This window comes from Strix aluco, chromosome 1 (assembly GCF_031877795.1).
Source record: "Strix aluco isolate bStrAlu1 chromosome 1, bStrAlu1.hap1, whole genome shotgun sequence".
NCBI classification, from domain to species: Eukaryota; Metazoa; Chordata; class Aves; order Strigiformes; family Strigidae; genus Strix; species Strix aluco.
In genome coordinates this window covers 108,960,936-108,982,526 of record NC_133931.1, presented here as the reverse complement: position 1 = coordinate 108,982,526, position 21,591 = coordinate 108,960,936, and the positions used below count along the sequence as shown (strand labels likewise).

Below are 21,591 nucleotides of genomic sequence, written 5' to 3'. Positions count from 1 at the left end.
CAATAGCTTTGGTATTCATTGTGGTAAGAAGTTCACAGAATCACAGAATCATCTAGGTTGGAAAGGACCTTGAAGATCATCTAGTCCAACCTTTAACCTAGCATCGGCGGTTTCCAACTACACCATATCCCTAAGCACTATGTCGACCCGACTCTTAGACACCTCCAGGGATGGGGACTCCACCACCACCCTGGGCAGCCCATTCCAACACCTAACAACCCGTTCTGTAAAGAAATGCTTCCTAATATCCAGTCTAAACCTTCCCTGGCACAACTTGAGGCCATTACCTCTTGTCCTATCACTCATTACTTGGTTAAAGAGACTCATCCCCAGCTCTCTGCAACCTCCTTTCAGGTAGTTGTAGAGGGCGATGAGGTCTCCCCTCAGCCTCCTCTTCTCCACACTAAACAACCCCAGTTCCCTCAGCCGCTCCTCGTACGACATGTGCTCCAGACCCTTCACCAGCTTTGCTGCCCTTCTCTGGACACACTCGAGTAATTCAATGTCCTTTTTGTAGTGAGAGGCCCAAAACTGAACACAGTCATCGAGGTGCGGCCTCACCAGTGCTGAGTACAGGGGTAAGATCACTTCCCTGTCCCTGCTGGCCACGCTATTTCTGATACAGGCCAGGATGCCATCGGCCTTCTTGGCCACCTGGGCACACTGCTGGCTCATGTTCAGCCGGCTGTCAATCAACACCCCCAGGTCCCTCTCTGACTGGCAGCTCTCCAGCCACTCCTTCCCAAGCCTGTAGAGCTGCTGGGGGTTGTTGTGGCCCAAGTGCAGCACCCGGCATTTGGCCTTATTGAAATTCATACAGTTGGCCTTAGCCCATCGCTCCAGCCTGTCCAGATCTCTCTGCAGAGCCTCCCTACCCTCGAGCAGATCAACACTCCCACCCAGCTTGGTGTCATCTGCAAACTTACTGAGGGCGCACTCGATCCCCTCGTCTAGATCATCAATAAAGATGTTAAACAGGAGTGGCCCCAAAACCGAGCCCTGAGGGACACCACTTGTGACCGGCCGCCAACTGGATTTAACTCCATTCACCACAACTCTTTGGGCCCGGCCATCCAGACAGTTTTTTACCCAGCAAAGCATGCGATCATCCAAGCCTCAAGCAGCCCATTTTTCCAGGAGAATGCTGTGGGAAACGGTGTCAAAGGCCTTACTGAAGTCGAGGTAAACTACATCCACAGCCTTTCCCTCATCCAATAAGCAGGTCGCCCTGTCGTAGAAGGAGATCAGGTTTGTCAAGCAGGACCTGCCTTTCATAAACCCATGCTGACTGAGCCTGATCATCTGGTTGTCCCGCATGTGTTGTGTGATGGTACTCTGGATGAGCTGCTCCATCAGCTTCCCAGGCACCGAAGTCAAGCTGACAGGTCTGTAATTTCCCGAATCATCCTTCTGACCCTTCTTATATATGGGCGTCACATTGGCCAATTTCCAATCTGTCGGGACCTCCCCGGTCAGCCAGGACTGCTGGTAAATGATGGAAAGCGGCTTGGCGAGCACCCCAGCCAGCTCCTTCAGCACCCTCGGGTGTATCCCATCCGGTCCCATAGACCTGTGTGTGTCTATGTGATGCAGTAGGTCACTGACTGTCTCCTGGATTGCAGGGGGGTCGTTCTCCCAGTCTCTGTCGTCTGGCTGAGGAGGCTGGATTCCCTCAATACAACTAGTCTTGTTATTAAAGACTGAGGCAAAGAAGGCATTAAGCACCTCAGCCTTTTCCTCATCACTTGTTACCATGTTTCCTCCCGCATCCAGCAGGGAATGGATACTCTCCCTGGTCTTTCTTTTGCTGTTGACATACTTATAGAAACATTTCTTGTAATCCTTGATTGCTGAAGCCAGGGTAATTTCCAGCTGGGCTTTAGACCTCCTGATTTCTGCCCTGCATAGCCTCACAGCCTCTTTGTAATCATTGTGAGTGGCTAGCCCCTTCTTCCAAAGGCTGTAAACTGTCCTTTTCTCCCTGAGTTGCAACCAAAGCTCCCTGTTCAGCCAGGGGGGTCTTCTCTGTCGCCGGCTTCTCTTACAGCACCTGGGGACTGCCTGTTCCTGAGCCATTAACACTTCCTTCTTAAAGAGTGCCCAGCCTTCCTGGACCCCTATACCCTTCAGGATCGTCTCCCAAGGTATCCTTTCAAGCAGGTGCCTAAACAAGACAAAGTCAGCCCTTTTGAAGTCCAGGATGTCAGTTCTGTTTAGCACTCTCCTGGCCTCTCTAAGAATAGAGAACTCTATTATTTCATGATCGCTGTGCCCTAGTCGTCCTCCGACCGCCACATCATCCACCAGTCCTTCTCTGTTCACAAAGAGGAGATCCAGCAGGGCACCTTCTCTGGTTGGTTCTCTCACCAGTTGCGTCAGGAAGTTGTCTCCCACACATTCCAGGAATCTCTAGGACTGGTCCTGCTCTGCTGTACTGTATTTCCAGCAGATGTCTGGGAAGTTAAAGTCTCCCACAAGAACAAGGGCAAGCGATCGTGAAATTTCTCCTAAATACCTATAGAATATTTCATCCACCTCTCTGTCCTGGGTAGATGGCCTATAGTAGACTCCTACTACAACATCTGCCCTGTTGGCCTTCCCCCTGATTCTAACGCAAAGACATTCTACCCTGTCTTCACTACACTTGTGCTCAAGGCAATCATAACCGTCCCTAACATACAGCGCCACCCCACCACCTCTCCTTCCTTGTCTGTCCCTTCTAAAGAGCTTTTAGCCCTCAACAGGCACACTCCAGTCATGGGAGACATCCCATCATGTTTCTGTAATAGCCACAACATCATAATTTTCCTGTTTCATCATGGTTTCAAGCTCCTCCTGTTTGTTACCCATGCTGTGTGCATTGGTATACATGCACTTCAGATGGGCTGGTGTTTTGCCCCCTTCCCCCTTCAGATCTAGTTTAAAGCTCTGTCAATGAGCCCAGCTAACTCCTGCCCCAAGATCCTCTTCCCCCTCTGGGACAGGTGCATTCCATCTAAAGCCAAAAGGTCTGGTGCCCTGTATACCAACCCATGATTGAAAAATCCAAAGCCCTGACGGTAACACCAGTCTTGGAGCCACAAGTTCATCTGTTGAGTTCTCCTGTATTCTTTTTCATCCATTCCCCCAACTGAAGGGATGGAGGAGAACAGAATTTGTGCCCCCGACCCCTTAATCACTTTCCCCAAGGACCTGAAATCTCTCTTAATTGTTTTAGGACTTCTCCTGGTAATGTCGTCACTACCTACTTGAAAAACCAGGAGAGGGTAGTAGTCCTTGGGTCTCACTAGAGCGGGGAGTTTTGCCTTGAGGTCCTTGACGCGGGCCCCAGGGAGGCAGCAGACTTCCCTATGAAGTGGGTCCGGTCTGCATATAGGGCCTTCGGTACCCCTCAGAATGGAGTCACCCACTACAATGACTCTTCTGGGGTTCTTTTTAGAACTGGTTTTAATACCTGGTCTAGAATGACCTGGCCTTGGTGGACCTTGGTCTTCCTCCTTGTTTGTCTCATTTCCTTCCTTCTTCTCTTCCTCACTCAAAAGTTCCAGGGCCCCGAATCTATTGTGAAGGGCACCATGGAGGGTGAGGGAGGTCGGGAGAGGATTTTCCTGCCTCCCCGAGCAGGGACCTGTTTCCAGCATCCCCCATCTCTTAGGTCCCCTCCTTCTGCCTGGTAGCAAGAGGTTGAGGGATTACCTACCTCATTTGGAGACTCCATTTGCTCCTGTTGCTTTAGGGGTGCTAGGGTGTTACTCCACCAATCAAGTTCCCTTTCACACTCCCTAATACTTCTTAATCTCTCGACCTCTTCTTTGAGTTGCACCACCAGGCTGAGCAGGTCATCCAGCTGATCACAGTGCACATAGGTGTTATCACTGGTGCCTTCCAACAGGACTGACAGTCTCAGACACTCCCTGCAGCCCTGAACCTGGACCGCTGCATGTTGGCGTGGCAGTTCCGTCTGGGTCGCCACGTTCTTTCTGGTGGTGGTTTTGACCCGAGTGGAGACCATGGTTCAGTCTACTCGTGGAGGACAATAAGAGAAACTAGTTCAGATAGGCTCTAGAGCCCGGAGATAGACTGCGCCCTGTCTGCTCGCCCTGCCTGCGCGAACTGAAGTTATTTTAGGACACACCTGTGTGTTTCAGAGCTATTGTTTGGAGCCAAAAGGCCCAGTTCAGTAGGTGCTGAGATTCGGTCCAAGATGCTGTTGTGGGTGTGCGGGAAGAATGTTTAGCAGCCTCAATTCTGATAAAGTCTTACCCTTTTAGCAGCTGAAATCACTGTCATACAGGAAATACTCTATGTCTCTTTGGATCAGGCTGGCAGCGAATTTGTAATAAATGGAAATAGAGAAAATTGCAAAGAAGCATTTATTCTCAAAAGAACTTGTGCACTTATGGAGCTGTACAGAACCAGTTTCATAAGAAGGCACAGAAATTAGCACTTTTGATATCTGGAATGATTACAACTCCTAAGCATAAGGAAGAAATAGCTAGGGAGGGAGCATAGCCAGCTATAGCAGTGACTTACCTCTTCATTCCTTTCAGCTAGACAGACCTGGCTTTCTTGCATTCTCCATTGTGCTGGCAGCTGACACAGATTTTTAATCTCAAAGGTTCTTAACACACTCTCACCCTGCTTAGTCAAACCTAACCGGAGTGATGGAACATCAATATAAAGAATTGGACCCTAGGACACCAGGAAACAGCTGTCAGAATAGACATTTCTGCCAAAACTTCTTAATTAAAGAAGCATACATTATCTAAGATTAACATTCAGTTTCACAGAGAATAGCAGAAAGCAAATGCATTGCGTGTAACACAGAAAAATTCTTACTGTCATGGGAGTATCAACATTGCCTCAATAGTTACTAGACAGGAAAAATACCTCCTGTTTGTAACTGCTTTTGATTTGTCACGCCTCTAAGAGGCAAAAAGCTTTATATGGAAAATGGCCAGGCCCCACAGTTAGTCATCCCGCAACACTGAACTGTTCCTTACCTTAAAAGCAGCCTCAACGTGCAGCACAACTGGCTCTGGACAGTGTTCAATTTCACACTGCAGGTTACGGCTGATGCACCCAGGTTTGCTTCCAGTAACTGTCAGTTCAAATTCACAGTACTTATTCATATCTAGAAAAGAAGAATTCAGGTCCTGTCTCACACTTTTGCAATGAAACCACCTGCTGCAAGCCTGTTACTGAAACTCCTGGAACCAAATTAAGTTTCCTGCTGGGTCCAGTGGGTTGGGGATCCTGTCTTGTTTTGCAGCTTGCATTATAGTGCTCTGTGACTTTTCTCTTCCACTCATACCAATTTAAATATTTCTGTCATTAACTGATGCTTGCAAGTCACAGAAACTTTACCTATGACGCCAGTATGAGGTTCAACTTCCATGATGTCACAGGCCATGATTTTCTCCCATGTGTACTTGATCAATGATTTGCTGTTATTCCACATCTAAAACAGTTAAAATCAACAAGACGATTAATGTGCTTTAAGGCTTCATAGCAACAAGCCAATTTGCTGAGAGTACTGATGCACTGCAAACCGGGTATTGCAAGTCTTACAACACATACTTTGCAAACTCTAACCATGTTCCGATCACCACTAAATATTATGACATACTAATATAGCTTGAATCTAACTACAATATGCTCTATCTTCACCTGAATCTTGAAATAAACCGAGCACAGTAGGAGTGGAAAGGCACAGAACTTCATCTAACCTCTGACTTGAACAGTACTAACTCAGCACTATGCACTAGCTACTGCTATTTTCACGATAATGCTGTGTCCTCTCTTTCGTTTCTCCTCTGCCATGTAAAACAAGGACAAAAAGAAGTGGGATTCACCTGTCTGGATTTCAGGTGTCTGCAAAACAGATGCAAGAGCTACCTCTGAACTCATCTCCTAGGATTCTCTGTAATGAAAATAAAGCCAACTAGAGAGTGCTGGGAGTAATGAAACTAATCACCCCCTGGATGCTGCTAACAATCTCTGAGGACTATAAGGAAAGCTTAGTTCAGGTAGCTCAGATGTGGAGATCACACAGGTGAAGGTGTTTTCTAAAACTTGAAGAAGATCCATTAACCATTCTTTCAAATAACATTATCATATTTGAAGCCTTTTAAACTTTTTCCCCATTTTTCAAAAATGTAATGGACCTTCAAACTTAAACTTCTACTCTTTCTTTTGAGAGCAGCCTTTTTTTGCCAAAGGATCTGTTTGTGAGGGAGATGTAAGCTCTTGAAATCTTTGGCCTGCTCTTCAGATCTATTCAGACATTATTTCATAATTACAGCAAATAACTTTGTTCTCTGAAGCACAATTATCTCTAAACACAGTTCAAATGCTTATCTTTTTAAGACTGAAACAACAATTGGAAACCGTGAGGAATGTCATTATATTATCAGTAAGTGACTTAATTACCTATACCACATGTGTAGCTATACTGGATTACTGGAAAGTATAAAATGGCTGTCTTAAGTTGGAAAAGAACTTCTAGGAAGAGAAAGCATAAAACTAAATGCCAACTAGCATTCTAAGAAAAAATGGGAAGACCATTAACTGGGAAATGTCTTCCTGCCTGGCTCTTGCTAACAGGCCTATTTTCCCCAAGTGAGTCTAAGATCAGAAAGATCCTGATCTATAGTGAGGAGAATGCTGAGTGAGTGGACAATTGCAGCAGCAGTCTGTCCCATAATGGCCAAACAGAAATTATCAGAACCTGCAGGTAAGAATAAGGTCCTGTAAGCTGCAGCATGTGTGACTTTTGTGGTTCTTCTGTGCTTGATGTAGTCCTTTGAATAAACAGTGCCTCTGTTCTGAAGTAATTAAATCATCCATTAGCTATTCCTCCCAACTGGAAAACTTTTACATTACAGGAGTGACAAAGTGATAAGCAACAGGTTAGTGACCCAGAAGAACATTTAGAAGGCTAATACTTTGTGGTATCAAACTTGAGAGGTGGAAAAAGAACAAAGCCTACTGCCTGGAGTGTGGGGCTCAGGAGGCCTGCTAGGGGATTTCAGTACAGACCCTCCTGGAGTCACAGCCTCCTTTAAAAGTATTTAAGAAAAACTAAAATAACATGGATTGTCTGATATTTTCTAATATACCTATGACATCCAGTGATGCAAAGCACGTGATATCAATGAAGTCAAAAGCAAACGAACCTTAAATGTTTTCCTGACATTCACACCAATAAAGTTTTCTCCAGGGATGATAATGGCATATGGTTCCAGAAGAAGCTGAAACGGTTCTGTTGATCCTTTAACTTCTATTTCCAGTGCTATTACATCCTCTGCTTTGTATTCTGGGATGTTTTGAAGCATCCCCTCTTTCCTTAAGCTTTGGGAGGAAATATGGTAGAATTATTAAGCATTTTAAACTAGTGTTTAAACTGGATCCCATCTTTTAATTGACAGATCAAAACTGAAAATCATCAAAAGTTTTTCAACTACAGATTGCCAGTGTGCAACTACCTCAGGCTGGGGACAATTAAAAACTGAAAAAATTCCAGTGGTTCTTTAAAGTACTCTAGTCGTCCCAGTCTGTTCATGAACAAGTATGTAAGTCATAGACTGCTGTGACAAACAGTAATAACAGGAAAACCTGCTGGAAATCTCAGCAGAAAGCCTGGAGAATAAATGGCAAAATGACAGTATTACCTTTTTCCAAGAGAGGTGCAGCTCTAGCTAGGGCTAAGGCATGTTTTCAGACATGAGGGAAGTTCACAGAAACACTCTTTTCACCACTATTAGTTGTGCTGATAAAATCTTTCATAACTGTCAGTCCATCATCACCAGAAAGATAAAGAATCCCAGTAACTTGATGTAATAGCATAGCTAAAATGTGGCTACACATCTTACCAGGAAATAGTTTCTCAGCTTACCAAGGTGATTCTGGGATGTCCCTCAGTACCATCTGAATCACACTGTGATAAGTCTTCAGCTACATGGATGAAGAGAGGATTTTAATCTCAAGTAATCAGTTATGTTGAGGATTAAAAGGATAAGCGATCACCATTGGAGTACTAAGCTCTGATAAACGATATTCAAACTGTAGAGTTACTAAAAGAAAACATATTTGACTGCAAAACATTCAGCCAGATTCTGATCTCATGGTGTATGGTTCCAAGAAAAATACTCATTCTGACATGCCTGTTATTATTTCCCTAGTATATTGCATACTACACACAAGCATCTGCAAAGATTCCCCAAATTAAGCTCAGTACTGCTGTACTAACTTAAAGTTTCTCCTTACTGCTTCAGGGTATTTAGCTTAATTGACCATCACTCTGATTTTGAGTAAAAACCACCACTTTTCTGTCATGGGAAAAGAGGATGCCTTCTATATTCTAATGGAGAAAAAAAAGGAAACATAGAAGCAGGCCTTAAATCTGAAGGGCTTTGCAAAAGACTCATTTGTTCGTAGATAGATATTAATTTAAATGTATATGTTAATTCAATATATTTTCCTATTAACTAACTAAACTACCTAAAAAACTCAGTCAGTTTCTCTTCAGTACTTATTTGAGGTATTCCTGTGTCTGTCAATCACCACAGCATGAGATATTCCCACTCTTGAGCTTACTTTGGATCAAATTTCTTTAAATACAGTGAGCTCATGCTCCCTATTTACACAGACAGAGGAGCAGAAACTAAGACAACAGTCATTGGTACAGCTGCATTCAAACATTGTCGCATCCCTCTTTACCCACAGCTGCATACCACCATTTCTGTGCCAAAGGTTACTACTATTCCCTTAATTTACCACACAGCTCTTCACAGGACCCATTTCAGCCCAAAAAAGCTACAGTTGGAAACAGTTTAAATAATCACTGTTTGCTAACCAAACTTATTTAGGCTGCAGTAGGTATGGGGCATATCCCCAAAGCAGCTCACGCAGCAGAAGGGGAAGGGTCAGGAGATTGTGAAGGAGCTGGTAGTATGGTGAGGGTGGTAACTTTACCAGCCAGTGCAGCTGCAGCTACAAGAACGTGTCCATAGTTTCAGTGTAAAATTAATTGTGTCCAGTCAGTACCAAAAATTACATGAGATCAGAAACCGTCTCACATTTTGCAGTCAAAACATGTTTTCTTTTACTGTCTTTCTACATTTTGAACACTGTTTATCAGAGCATAGTACTAGCTAATAAAATTTAATTTAGAAAGCTGCACAACAAGGATTTTATGACTTGCATAAAAATACACAGTTGGAGTTTGCAGATAGGAAGGAATCCCAATCCATACCTCCTGTGGAGTGTAAGTGAGAATAAACTCATGATTCGCATGGGGAAGCAAAACTCCCTGCTCAGGATTTAGGGAGAAGGCTGACTCTGTGTCTTGACTGTATTTGAGCTTCATAAAGTCTGCAGTTTCTTCTGGTATTAATGGTTTTTGATTGGGCTTTATTATCTGCCAGTAGAAAGGAAGTTCTGTGTGTCTGCAAAGAGATCAATAAACAACAAAAAAGCTATGATTAAAAAATTTTATATTTTTGAGTAAAATATTGGGAGAAAATTTTCAGTTCCTTTTTCCATGTAGGGAATTCCTCTCTTTAAAAATTACAGGAGTTAGACTTACCAGTCTTTGTGAGCTACAAAGCTGATGAGGCAGCATAGAGTCAGAGTATATAAGTTGTACAAAGAACATGCTAATATATGGAAGTAAATTATATAAATGTGTAAGACATGTTAACAGTATCCAGCTTACTGAATCACACTTCTTTACCCAAACAGCATTCGGTTCTGGCATTATGCACCTGTGGTTTCCAGGCCACAAAACAAACTTCCAGAGATTCACTGTAGCAAGTAGCAATTTATGTTCATGTATCCAAACCCAGCACTGACCTCCTCGGTGCTTTGAGGGTCTGCAGCTTCTAACTACTGCAATCATTCACATTAGTGTACTTCCTTTATTGCCCAACTGATTTTGAGCAAAATCAGGATGACACTATGTTCAGTACAACGTCATTGTACACAGGGACATATTCCTTGACTTCAAATAGAATTTATATTTAAATCTATTAGGACTCAATAGTAGGAATCATGTGAAAGTTTGAATATGAGTTAGTTACATTGGGCTCCTGTTTTAATCAGTGGAGATCCAGTGGAGTCAAGGACACATTATGACTTGTTCTGTGGGAGATGCCTACAGTCAGATTTGCATCCTTAAAAGCATGTATTTCCCTGCACTATGAAAGGAAAAGAGTATAAGGTGCTTTAGCTCAGTTGCACAAGTATACATTGTAGACATGTAAAGTTAGATAAATCTCGTCTAGATGATCCTGTTAAATACTTCCTGCAACTATACATATTTACAAATCTTTTGGAGTTGTAGATTTATCTATATTGAAGTAAATATATTGACCCTGACTCTGAAGTAAATATATTGACCCAGTGTATGAGCCAAATGGTATGGCTAATGGTTGCCATAATGTTTGATCTATGTGTAATGTTCTTGCTCTTACAAGCATACCCTTGAACCTTAATTACGAAACAATGGAGCAAAAAGAAGCAAGGCTTCTGTACAAAGCTTATCAAGTGCATGAAGGTTTCTCCAGCTTGAGAGAATATGGTATCACAAATCAGATCCCTATCAGTATGTTCAGACTGCAGAGCACTACTCTATTAATAGTAGGTACGTACATAGAGTTTCTTATAATCAATTTCTTCTCCTCGGTGGTGTGTGGGTTTTGAGGGTCAAATTGTATGAGATGCTGTGCTGTTACATCAGTAACTTCACCAGGTTCAGGTTTGCTTTCTCCACCCGTGACAAACAAAAGCTCCAGAGCTATCAGCTGTCCAACCCCTTGAAGAAATAAGTAGGTATTACTGTTTACCATCTGGCTATTAACGTTGTTCATATTACTCATTAACAGCAAATGCCAGCAATGGCCATTACTGATGATACCTGGTGTTTCCTCAAGTTACAGAAAGTGTTAATTGTACAATATTTTCCTGATATTCTTTGTTTATCAACATATATCAGTAGAGATCTTCATGAATTTAACAGATTTGGATTTCAGGGTCAAAACCTCAGCTCACTTACATCAGCATCATTTCACTGAAGTGAGCAGAGTGTTTGCAATGGTTGACAATGTGGCTCACAGATGTTTTGAGCAGTATATTAAAATAAAAATAAACAGCAAATGCATATTAAAAAAATTCCAAATGAAATACCTGCAATAAAGTAATTAAATAGACTACAAGTCAAGCCTAACGTTATAGCAATTTGCAATTACATCACAGGACAAGTACTAACATTTACAGGATTTTCAACTGGTTTCATTAGCTAATCCAAAGACTGCCTATCTCTCCTGAATACCCTAATCCAAGATTTGCCCCAAATTTGCTTCACAACCAGATGTATTTCTGCCCTGTTAAAGGTGCTGTTTTGTAGTTTGCCATGTTATCTTATTGATACAAAAGTCTAATAAATCAATTGCACCTGATAACAGGGTTTTATTTCTGCTAGTTAGATTTTACATTTGGATTTTTGGCTACAGTGGGTTAAGAGCTCAGTGCTTTCTGAATCCCATGTATTTCATGCACTGGGATGGAGCAGTAATAATAATAATAATAATAATAATAATAAATGCTTAGCATTTAACACCATCAGGGGACAAAGTATTTGCTTAATGCAATGACATAAAACGTTACCATTACTTCAAGCCATCAACAACCACTCACATTATCTGAATATCTATGGTGTTAGAAATGCAGTCTCTGAAAGGTGTTAGAAACAAACCTGTGACTGTAACATCATTGACCTGGCAATTGTCACAAACAATGGCGTATGTCTGCTGTGAGACTTCTGGAATAGAAGGGAAAAACACTACCTGAAAGAGAGAAGTGAAATAGCAATGTCTGTAACTAATGTATCTTCAGGAAGTAATAAACTTCAATTAGTAAATGTTCACTAAAGGACTGTTCTAGTGATTAGTAATTAAATCTTACATTTGCAAGAAACAGACTGTGTCACACTCCCTTAATACAGACCAGAAAGAAATAGGTGTTTTCTGGGTCACTAAACTGACATCTGTGCATCCGAATGGTCACCAGAGGGTTAGTTGTATGAACTGCACCCTCAGAATTGGATCTGCCCTCAGTCACTTACTGAGTACACCACTGCTGACTATCAAGCTACAACAGTGTGAGCAGGGCAGCTGCTGTCTGTCCTCCCTGAGTTCCACCTCAACAAATATTGTTCAGGGCAAATACCTTTGGCTGTGTAATATGCACCATGGTTCTCCTGCCTGCTATCCATTACCACCATGCGAAATACATGTCCTCTTTCTCCCCTACATGTGCCTGGCTCTGTTGAAGCAATGCACCTGTGGAGGCAGAAAGGAGGAGAAAAATTTCTCCTTTATCCACACCTGCCTGACCCAATCGTCTTATCCACAGCGAGAAGGTAACGATAGAAAGAAGGGTTGGAGGCTAACCATACTCACCATATCACTCTTCCTCTTCCCACAGGAGGGGAATATAAAAAAATATATATTTTATATTATATATAATATATATAAAATAAAATATGGCCCACATACATAATATATATAATAGATAACAAAATATATAATATATATTTTATTTATAAATTTGTTTCTAAACGTGGCCCACATCAGACAAAGCAGTGGTGACAACTAGTAATGAACATGTAGTGCAGGATCTTTTTCAGTAAAGAGCGCAGCATAAGTGAAGGATTTGTACTTGCTGCTCTACAGTGAAAGAATTTTTTTCCCAAAATGTCCTTTTTTTCCAAGGAAGCTCAGAAAGGAAAAGTTTTTTGAACTTGATGCCCCAGCTGGACTGAAGTTAGCACTCCTGTGTTCTCAGATTCCTGTTTTCTCTGACAGGATTTTTTGTGTGGGGAAAATCTGACTGGTTTCTTAGAAGTTGCAATGAAAGACTCTCCAGTAAAACTCACAACTGCAATTCTTCCAGCATAATTGCACAAAAGGATTTGAGCATTTTTGCTCGCACAAACCCAAATTCACAAGGTCCAGCCAAGATCTTCTAAAATGATCTTGCTTGCTAATATATTTGGTAAAGTACAAATACTTTCTGTAGCAGTTGGTACTAACCTCTACTGTTGTACTCTGCCCTGGAGCTAGCTCAAAAACAGCAGGATGGATTGCAAAAGGATCTTGTATCACAAAATCAACGTCAACATCCTAAGATGTTAAAAAATGAAAAGAAAGATTAATAAATTAAATTGATCGGGTTGTTATTTTTAAAATACAGGGTTACCTAAAACAGGCAGCATACTACATCACCACTTACTATAATTTTTTTTCACACATCTCAAAAGTATGAGGCTTATGTATATGGCTTAATTAGAAGAATGCTCCATGCTTTATAATTACCTTGGTGAAAGCAGGAGGGACGGTGCTGTCTCCAAAGACAAAAGATAGTGTCAGAAGCCCTAATATTCCTGTTCACAGAAGAACAGCTATGCCTGACCATAGGAGCTCTGTCTGTTTCTCCATGCTTATGGCTCACCTTGAGTTGGAACTGTAAAATGTTTCAGGAGGGAGGACCTGGCACATCAGCTATCCCGTTAGCTTTTTCTCCAGCACATAAAATGCCGATCTACCAGTCACATCTTATCTTCTTTGTCGGTTTCACTTAGACCCTGTTTGTGATGGGAAGCTAAAGACAGAGCCGTACTGGAATGGACTGCTAGGGTTTACAGGTGCAGCAAGGTCAGTAAGTGATATCTTTGGTGGGGAGGGGGAGGAAATTAGCTCAAGCAATGCTAGAAACTATTGCATTTCTATTGCGTTTCCCTGATCTATGCCTGAGTTTACTTCACCACTGAGCAAGACAACTTTTTCCAGAGGCAAGCCAGAGCACAAGCAGAAGGTAAGGATATCCAGAGAGATTGATCTCAAGGATAAATGTGAATCCCTGAGGGAACAGCACAATACAGATGTCTTCAGCAAGGCCTTATGACTTCTGTGCTAATATACCAGGACTAGCTCAAAAGGCCTTCACGTCAGAGTACCTATACCATGCCATGTCCAGTATTTCCCTTCTAATCACTCACCCTGAAATTAGGAGGTGGCCAGGCTTTCTTTGGCATTATACAGAACTTGCCAGTGCCAATTCCCTCATTTCTGCACAAAATCATCGTTACTTTTTTTCTTCCAACAAGGCAAGAACCACAGTCTATAATGTGAGGCACTGTAATGAGTAACACAGAAAATCAGACTACCCAGACAGTGAAGGCTAGCAGCTGGCCAAGCCAGCTACTTCTTAAATAACTCTTTACAGACAACATTACTGCATATGAATATGCCAGGTGCTGCAATCCTAACAACCCTCAAATTCTTTCCATTTGAATGTTAAACAGTATGAGGTGCCTATTTCTACATTCATCTTAGATTTTAATGGTATTTGCTACTTAAAGACACTATTGGATGATATCAAAAAGTAAGATGATTTTTTAAAAAGCTCAGTATAACAAATATATAATGAATTTACAAAAAATCAAAGCAAGTTTCTGCAAAAGTAATCCTGGTTGTCAGTGTTGAGGCTAGATATCTGAGAGGTGAATCCTGCAGATATGTCATATCCATATATAATTAATGTAACATTCTATGAATATTTATTAATAGCATCAAATATTTATAACTAAATCATAACTCCTTAATATTTAGGATTAATAATTACAGTTAGGAGTTCAGGAATTGACAAGACACAAACCTAGAAAACTGGCTCCTATTCACTCCTCTCATACAGTGAAAAAAAATGAGCATGATGTGGCAAGAACAACTAATTGAGGAATAATTTGACAGGATTACATTTTAATAACTAATAAATCTATTATAAGTGAAAAGGAGATAGATATTAAAATGTAGAAATCAAACTGTAGAAACTGCACTGCCAGCTTCATCCACATTTGTTTTGTGACATAAAATTGGAGACGATCAAATGAAAAAAACCCCAAGTCTATTTAACTTTAGAGAAACTTAAGGACTGGACATTACTGACATGTTAACACTGGAGGTGCTCTTTTAGCTTGGACTGGGATCAGAAGAGGTTCTGATACTTGAGTCTCCACTAATATACAATCTTCATAATCTCCTAGATATTCAGGAATAAATTGGACCGTATACTGGCATGTCATCCCAGGAGCAATCATTCCTCCCTTTCCTGGAAATTTTCCTTGGAAAAAAAAAAATGCAGGGAATTAAAAAAATTAAAACCTCCCAAAGTTGGCACATGTATTTATGATCACATCTCCCTCTGGAAAGGTGCCTGTAAACTCTCCCCATTTATTGCCTAAGTCAAGCTGATAAAAACAAATGACCCCAAAAGGCCTGCCAGTGTAATCTGTGTGCGTGCATATCTTCCACTGAACTCAGAGAAGAATTTTTGTCTGAAATATGATTGTCATAACTACAGAAAACACAGTGAGAAGAAACCTAGAGACATTACCCAGTTTTCCTCTGCCACAGACAACAAGGCTTACATGGGGGCATCTAACTTCTAAATATTCCTCCAACATTGTGACTGAGATACCACAATCTCCTTAGGAAATCTATCCCAGTGCCTGGCTATCCTACTATAGGAAAGATGTTTTTCTGAACTTTCCTCTAACCTAATCTTCCTTGCTGCAACTGAAGTATGGTGTTTCTTGCCCTCTCCACCCAATGGTTTCAGTAGAAACTACGTCTGTTCCTACATGAATTTTGGATAAGACTCAATTTAAGTGTTCCATGGCTACATTTCAATCTAACCTCAAACACCTTAATGTTAGTTAGTCTTCCTGAATTCCTCATTAGACCATTTGAATCTGGTTATGCGTTGCATGTGAATGGCCCTAGAAACATAAGTCAGCCTTCAGTTGCTAAAGAACTGAGCACTATGGGTAGCAGAACCAAACAGAGTATCTCTGAAAAATCTTTGTTCAAGCAGATAAATTAAGATCTCTTAATGTTAACATCTTAAAGGCAGTAAAAAGTACCCTTACCTGGCCCAATGGCAAATGCTGAAGTAGAGGGTGGGATAAGTCTTACATGATGACATGTTGAAGTGATGTTCTGCAGCTCTATAGTCATCTTAATTTAAAAAGAAAAAATATAATACTCCATTGTACTTATCATCACTCATTCTAATGTTTGAAATTCCCTAGTACTCTGCTAGTCGTAACTAATTTATCATCATAACCAATCTAAAAATCACAGTTTATTCAATAAGAGCTGAATCAGATACTACCAAAATGAGGCGGAGACTGAAAAGGATTCCTTTTAGTTTTTACTGGTTAGTGAGTCAGTGGCATGTGTGAAAGAGTATCTTCAAGGAAGCTAAAGGGTCATTACTTCAATATAAGGAAGAAACTCAGACTTTTGTTAAACTGCAGAAAGCCAAAAGATTGGGTGAAATATGTAGATCATGGCAGGACATAATGCTTCTCAGTGGTAGAATTAACTCTCTACAAAGACGTAAGTTCTCACCTCATAGACCTGGCCAAGTTCATAATGAGAAAACAAAACAGTAGGTGGATTGGCAAGAAACACAGGAACAAACAAGGCATCACTGAAAGATAAAAAAAGGAGACATTCTCTTACTGCCTAGTTCTTTAAATACTGATAAAATGAGAAATTGCAAAATGTATCCTTTAGCAAAACCAAAATGTCATACAGACATATTTTATTTCCTAAGAGACTATACAGACATTTAGCTCAAAATATCTACATGTAAATCCACAGTAATTCTATAGTGGAGCTCCCTCTGGGCTCCAGCTCAGAATCAAGAAACTGTATATACTGCATACCCTTTATTATCTTCTGCTTTTCTTCCGGCTATGGTTTGTTCCACCTTTTCTTGCGAAATGACAAGAGATTTGCCTCCATGAAGAGCATTTGGTGGGAAAAAGCGGGGGTTCTTCAAATAATTCTGCTTTTTCTCAAGTTTGGTAAGGTAAGAACACTTACTTCCTTCCTCTGCTTTGCACTTACGCTCTTTCCAGGCCAGCTTCTGTGAGGCATTAGTTTTCTTTGAAAAACAAAGAGATCAAGTGCAAAATTAAACACAGCAATTTTGAGCATGATGAAAAAGGTATCTGTACATATCTGATTAAAGCTATACAGCATTGAAAATTCACATAGAAATACTGTATTACTCTTTTCTTAACAGATCAAATAAAATAAGTACTGGAGCCAAATCAGCAACACATTGATATTCACCCTTTGTTACAGGAACAGCAATAGACCCTACAGTTCTGACAGACTAAAACAAATAAATCTGTGAAATGTACCTTATTTGTCTTTTTAGTCTGGTGGCTAGAGTCTGGGGTTGAAGGCAGAGTTAATGTGCATAAAAACACGTTTGGCAGACTACCAGGTATTTTCTGTAGGTGTGTAATCTCTGCAGGCATCTGGTACCGCGAGCCTGAAGAAACACGCTGTTCAAAACTAAATGTCTCTTTGATGTAGCCACGTTCTGATTTTCCTGCAACTCAATGAAAAATTTAATTCTATAAGAGAAAAATGTGAATTATAAGCATTTATTCTAAGCATAGGTGTATTAATTTATTTTATGGTAAAAATACACTTCAAATCCTCTAGAATTTAATTTACATTTATAATTTATTTTGCACGAATGAAGCTTAGTGCTTTAATAAGAAAGGTTTTAGAAATACTAATTAAACAAGCAAGTTATATTACTCTCAGAAAGCTATGTTGATCTTACAAGTGAGTGGGACTTAGAATGACCTGTTCAGTTTGCAAAAAGATCTATATGATGGACTTAGGACAGTCAGAAAATTGACATAAACAGGATGTACCATCTAGTCCCATGTTCCTATAGTTAGACAACAAAATTGCCACCTCAGAGGAAACTCTGAGATTAGATTTTTGGCTTTGCTTGGAATTACAATGGAAACAAAATCCCAACTCTTGGAATTTGTGACTAAATTGATTACTCTGAAATGTTTATTTTGACTTGACTGAAAAATTTAATTTTAGTGATACTAAAACCTTTTACTTGGCTCACACACGAGTAAAAGAAGTAAAAAAGTCTTGACATTGCCCAAAAGATTTTTCTTACTGATCTTAATTTGCAAATTAAACTGATATATTTCCAGAACTGTAAAATTTTAAACTCAAAATAAAGAATACAATTTTATTTCACTGAAAATATTTTTTACTTTAATATAACCACTTCCCTTCTCCATATACAAGATGCAGTTGCAGCTTTGTGCTAATGAAATTGAATAGAGGCAGAGCAATCACAATTAATATAGTTTTTTGTGTCAGATGTAAAGACTTGTAAACAAATCTGCTACCATCATTCGATTTCATATTTAAGCACATTTAAACTCAATAATTTTTAATTTATGAATTTTATTTTGACAATGTCCCTTTAGAGGAATATTATGCTTATAATACTAGAGTTCCTTCTGCTTTGGCAGAAAACTATAAAAATATACTCAGATCTCCTACATCCCCGAATGCTTCAATTCTTACAGAGTGTTCTAAAAAGTCTAAATTATTCCCTGCTTTAAAAGTTACCTTTTGGTGCTCTAGTAACAGGTAATTTATCAGTGATGTAATCATCAGGGCAGGTTAAACGATTTTTTCTGAGAAGTTCATTATCCACAATCCACCTAAAAGAGGATGCCACTGCAACAGTACAACAAAAAAACCACAATCAAAAAAATGCAAAAGCTTAGCCCCTTAAGATACAATATCTTGATCAATCCAGAGTAATGTTGTCTTTATAACTTATCACTGTCAGGTAATATTTTTGGATAGAGAAACAGTCTGGTATTTTAATCCCAAGACTTAGACATGCATCTCCACAATTCTAAATTCAGTGCAAACCCAGGTATGCAGCCATCAGAGAAATGTTTAATCTCTGTTTGTTGCTATATATCAAGGTATGCAAGCTTGTAATAAAGCTAGGTGGTAAGTCATTAGTTGCTGACTTAATACCTCGAAAATGACCTGTTAGTTTAGTTTTTTACAGTGTTAAACAGATGTTACTCTACTTGAATCTCTGCACAAAATCCTTCAAAGTTGCTCTATTGATGTAAAGCCAAACCAAAAGCTCACTGAGTCTAGTGTCAGTCCTACCAGTGATTTAGACAAACATTGCATCGGTCTCCAGGTACCATAGGCATGTACTGGGAAGAGACAGTACCTCCAGAATCCTCACCTGGTGGCAATCCTATTTTGTGGAAATCTTCCCCTGCATCTGCCTCCAGCATGTTTAGGGCCCTTTCTTCTTCAGTTTTGGCACGATCCTGGGCCCAAATGATGTTCTCTTCTACTATGTCAGTTTCTGTCAGTCGGCACTTATACTCAGCAAGAAGCTATCACAGGCATGGGTGAATGTAGAGAAAGGAGTGTAATTTGAGCTGTTATGATCTCCTTACAGATAAATGTTTTCCATTTGCCTTTGAGAGGTAAATAGAAATAGCTTGGTAAAACATCATTACTGGCCTGCTAAAATACTGTCATTCCTACCATTTGAGCTGGGTAAGAAGCACTGCCTAAGAAAAATGTGTGAAAGATGAGGAGACCCTCTCAGGGCAAGCAAAACATCTTTTTACCTTCTGTGGGACAGTAGCTACTGCACTGTATTTTGCCCGTAAGTGTAGGAATAAATTTTAAGTGGATGTTCCCTCCTAGTTACTAGGATGGTTTCTAAAACTCCAAAATAACCCAACAGTGATACCTCCCTCCTCCTGATATATTTTGGATCAGTGCCCAGTGTGGTAAGTACAACTCTAAAAGAAAAGTCCTGCCTCAAAGATGTATCAAAGTAAGTTAAAGAGAGAATATACCAGAGGCACAGAGACATACAAGACCAACACCAAGAGAAACTAAAAGACATTGGTCTCAAGAGCATCTGTAGCCTAACTGAGCTTTCTGTAGAACTTTTATGTAACAAGATTTAACCTTTTGGCTCATTTAATATAACTAAATAATTCTATTTAATCTTTTTAATAGAAAGGTTAGGATGCATCTCAGCTAAAATGAGATGCTTCGTCCTCTCCTGCTCATTCTGGAATCCCTCCGCTATCACTGGAATCCAGGATACAATTCCACCTCAGGCCAAGATTGATTCCTAAAACAGGTCAGATGGATTGTGCCCTAAAAGTGCCTGGGTGGGGGGTTTTTTTGGTGGTTTTTTGGTGGGTGGTTTTTTTTTTTTCTGATGGTACAGAGAGCCTTGAGTAACTAGTTCAGATGCAACATACATGTTACAGACATGTACTGTCAGTTGAAATCTTATCCAAGCAGTCCATTTCGGGAGTAAGTATTCATGTTTATTACTCAGAACATACTGTGTCTACTAATGTATTAATAAATGACTCAAAAGAAATACAAAACTTCAAATTTTTCAGCTCTGAGAACCTTTGAGGGGGTCTGATGACACAAAATGGAAAAAATACCTCCAGCAATAGCCTCTACTTTTCTACACTGACAATAACTATCAGAGCAATGATAATCACTGATAATTACAATGATAATAAATGATAATACAAGTATTTTGCATTCCTACTGTTGATTTCATCCAAGATTCCCAAACAGCATTGCAAACGCTAATAGATTGTCATAGTGCACCACTAAGGTAAGCATATATAAATAATATTTGCAGCATCTGGTTTCAAAATGCAGCACATGAGAATACTTCATTGCAAGATAGGAAGTCTAGTACGCTGACCAGCAGTTACAGGGAAAAGTTGTCAGCCAGCAGAATAGGCAATAAGGGACTACTGGTTTTACTGGTTTTACTCTGTGTCTGAAAAGTTGTCCAGAGCCAAGAATATCATGAAGAAGCATGTGGTGAATATTAACTTACATTAAAGCTTCTGTGGGAAACTGTGAAGTAAACTTTCATTAAAATGTCAGTTCTAGGATCCCACCCTGCCTTTTTATTTTATTTTACAGAAGATTTAGAAATTACGAAGTAGCAATGAAAGCTGAACAGAGCTCCAAACTTTGACTTGGTTTCGACTCATACCTTCTGCAGCTCCTCTGTGAAACTCTCACGATAAACATCATCTCCTCCTCGAGACTTGATCCAGTTTGCCTCCATGTCTGCCCCAATAACATCTCTAGTGTACAGGTCCTCAAAGGTACTAGCCAGCAAGGGGGAGATGTCCTGAGGAAAAAAAACGAGGGTGTTAGTGCTTAAAGCCGGAGATAGGATTGGAAGAGATCCCTGGGCATGTGCAAACAGCTGGAATTAGCAAATGGAAAAGTGGGGAAAAAGGACTGCAAAGGTACCCGGGAAGGACCCTGAAAGGGGACATACTGCATGTGCGCACATGAACACTGAGGTGTGGATGTAAGTATGTGTGTGTGTGTGTACACAAGGTCGTGTGTGCACACAGACAGTGTGTCTGTGCTGCCTGGGTGTGAGTGCAGGTGATGGTGACGGACGCAATTCTCTGTGTGCACACAGTGTGTGCATGTGCCATAGTTTATTCAGGGGTGTGAGTGTACAGGGCTATGTGAGTGGTGTGTGAGGGAGAGAGATACAAGCACTGTGCAGGGTGTGTGTGGGGAGGTGTGTGTGTGCATGTGTGCAAGGCTTTGTGTAGGGCATGTAACTGTGTGC

General features: G+C 40.5%; 1 protein-coding gene across 1 annotated transcript in view; it reads right to left on the bottom strand.

Annotated features, from left to right (window-relative positions):
• The window catches only part of DLEC1 (DLEC1 cilia and flagella associated protein), a 42,853-nt gene extending 21,664 nt beyond the window's left edge, over window positions 1-21,189 (bottom strand). The window contains exons 1-18 of the mRNA XM_074830737.1: window positions 20,992-21,189; window positions 19,177-19,333; window positions 18,531-18,641; window positions 17,276-17,469; window positions 16,793-17,013; window positions 16,473-16,554; window positions 15,989-16,076; window positions 15,007-15,180; window positions 14,060-14,196; window positions 13,095-13,184; window positions 11,756-11,846; window positions 10,654-10,816; window positions 9,257-9,449; window positions 7,898-7,956; window positions 7,179-7,353; window positions 5,368-5,461; window positions 5,004-5,134; window positions 4,534-4,692 (exon numbers count right to left, since the gene is read on the bottom strand). Of these exons, the coding sequence (XP_074686838.1) occupies window positions 4,534-4,692; window positions 5,004-5,134; window positions 5,368-5,461; window positions 7,179-7,353; window positions 7,898-7,956; window positions 9,257-9,449; window positions 10,654-10,816; window positions 11,756-11,846; window positions 13,095-13,184; window positions 14,060-14,196; window positions 15,007-15,180; window positions 15,989-16,076; window positions 16,473-16,554; window positions 16,793-17,013; window positions 17,276-17,469; window positions 18,531-18,641; window positions 19,177-19,333; window positions 20,992-21,066 (2,394 nt within the window). The 5' untranslated portion in view covers window positions 21,067-21,189. The remainder of the gene's footprint in view (window positions 1-4,533; window positions 4,693-5,003; window positions 5,135-5,367; window positions 5,462-7,178; window positions 7,354-7,897; window positions 7,957-9,256; window positions 9,450-10,653; window positions 10,817-11,755; window positions 11,847-13,094; window positions 13,185-14,059; window positions 14,197-15,006; window positions 15,181-15,988; window positions 16,077-16,472; window positions 16,555-16,792; window positions 17,014-17,275; window positions 17,470-18,530; window positions 18,642-19,176; window positions 19,334-20,991) is intronic.
• Between the last annotated feature and the right edge of the window lie 402 nt (window positions 21,190-21,591).